At 29.9% G+C, this 1,450-nt stretch overlaps 1 protein-coding gene across 1 annotated transcript; it reads right to left on the bottom strand.

Moving 5' to 3' along the window:
- Window positions 1–336: 336 nt before the first annotated feature.
- Window positions 337–837, bottom strand: LOC129892318 (uncharacterized). The gene has a single exon (XM_055967885.1). The coding sequence runs from the start codon at window positions 835–837 to the stop codon at window positions 337–339; it is 501 nt and encodes a 166-aa protein (XP_055823860.1).
- Between the last annotated feature and the right edge of the window lie 613 nt (window positions 838–1,450).

Consider the following 1,450-nt stretch of genomic DNA (forward strand, 5'->3'; position numbering starts at 1 on the left):
TGAAAAAATATAATCTAAAATTAATTTTTCCGCAATGTACAAAAGAAATTTGTACAATTAGATCACTGATTATGTAATTATAATATTATGTAACGTTAAATAGTAATCTGATAATTAAAATTGATAAAGCACGATCTGTTAAAAATCACTAATAATAATCTAAAATTCTTTTTACATAATCGATATATATAACTTAAAACTAAAAAGGAAAAGATTAACAGATTTTCATCCTAATGAATTTAATTAAGCTTCATACATAATGAGTGAAATGTCTAATTTAGGCATCAACATTCTTTCTTTCTCACGTCGATTTAAATTTATATCTAAACAAAAACTTTATACATTTTGTTCTTGCCACAAAGAATGATAATCGTTTTCCTCGAAGGAAATGGTATCAGAGTAATTAGAGATCCCACCAATAACCTCATAATCTTGACCATAGTTGTTGTCCATGCACCACAAGTTCATGTCATCGCTAGGGTACGAAGAGATCATCTCCATCTCCATCCAACTAAAATCAAGATCATTTGATTCAACAAAATCTTGCTTATCTTGGAAAGAATCATGACCATGGACCCTTGCTACCAATTCAGATACTACATTATTGAAAGTAGGACGAGATTGACCTTGATCAATTTTAGCTTCAAGAGATTTAATTACGCCTGTTAATCTCTCATCATTATCACGATCATCATCACTATCATCTAATTGATCATCTTGCATGTCATCAAGTAAAGACATAACAATGTCACCGTTGATTTGTGACACGTCGAAGATGTTCAAGTCATCACAACCGTCGATCCATGTCCAGTTCTCAACAGCTAACAAATTAGCCATACCTTAATATCAAAATTAAATAAAATTCGAACACTAATTAATAATAGTAATATTTGAGAAGGAGAAAATTCAGTCGATAATCTGAAATTCTGACCAAAACTCACAATGGCTCCTCCCATGAAAAGCTGCCATGTAAATAGGCAAAGAAAAAAAATTTAATAATTATTAAAATATAAATGAATAAAAAGCTAAAAATGTCATCAAATCCCATAAATTAGGTCCAAAGAAATTAAAGTTACTCAAGTGGCATATCCCCACGTGGTCTTCTTCCTACTCGACTCACTAATCAAACAATTAGGCGGTCCTAATTAACTAGTCAAGAAAATGATGGAATAATTAGGCCGAATACATTGATTGATCCTTAAAGTTGTCATTAAATTTTAGTATTTAAACATTGGAAATATGACTTGTACTTATTGAACACCTCAATAATTTCAGAAAATGCATGTCTTTTTAAGCATCAATTATATTGATAAGTAGTTAACCACTTAAAATATGTCATATTCTTTAATTTAATTAGACACATTGGCCTCATGATAAGTCCTAAAACGTCAAGTTTGTTTCAATTGACGTTGATATGATAATGAAATTAAAGGAGGTAACGTATTTATGT

This window comes from Solanum dulcamara, chromosome 6 (genome assembly GCF_947179165.1).
Source record: "Solanum dulcamara chromosome 6, daSolDulc1.2, whole genome shotgun sequence".
Taxonomy (NCBI): Eukaryota; Viridiplantae; Streptophyta; class Magnoliopsida; order Solanales; family Solanaceae; genus Solanum; species Solanum dulcamara.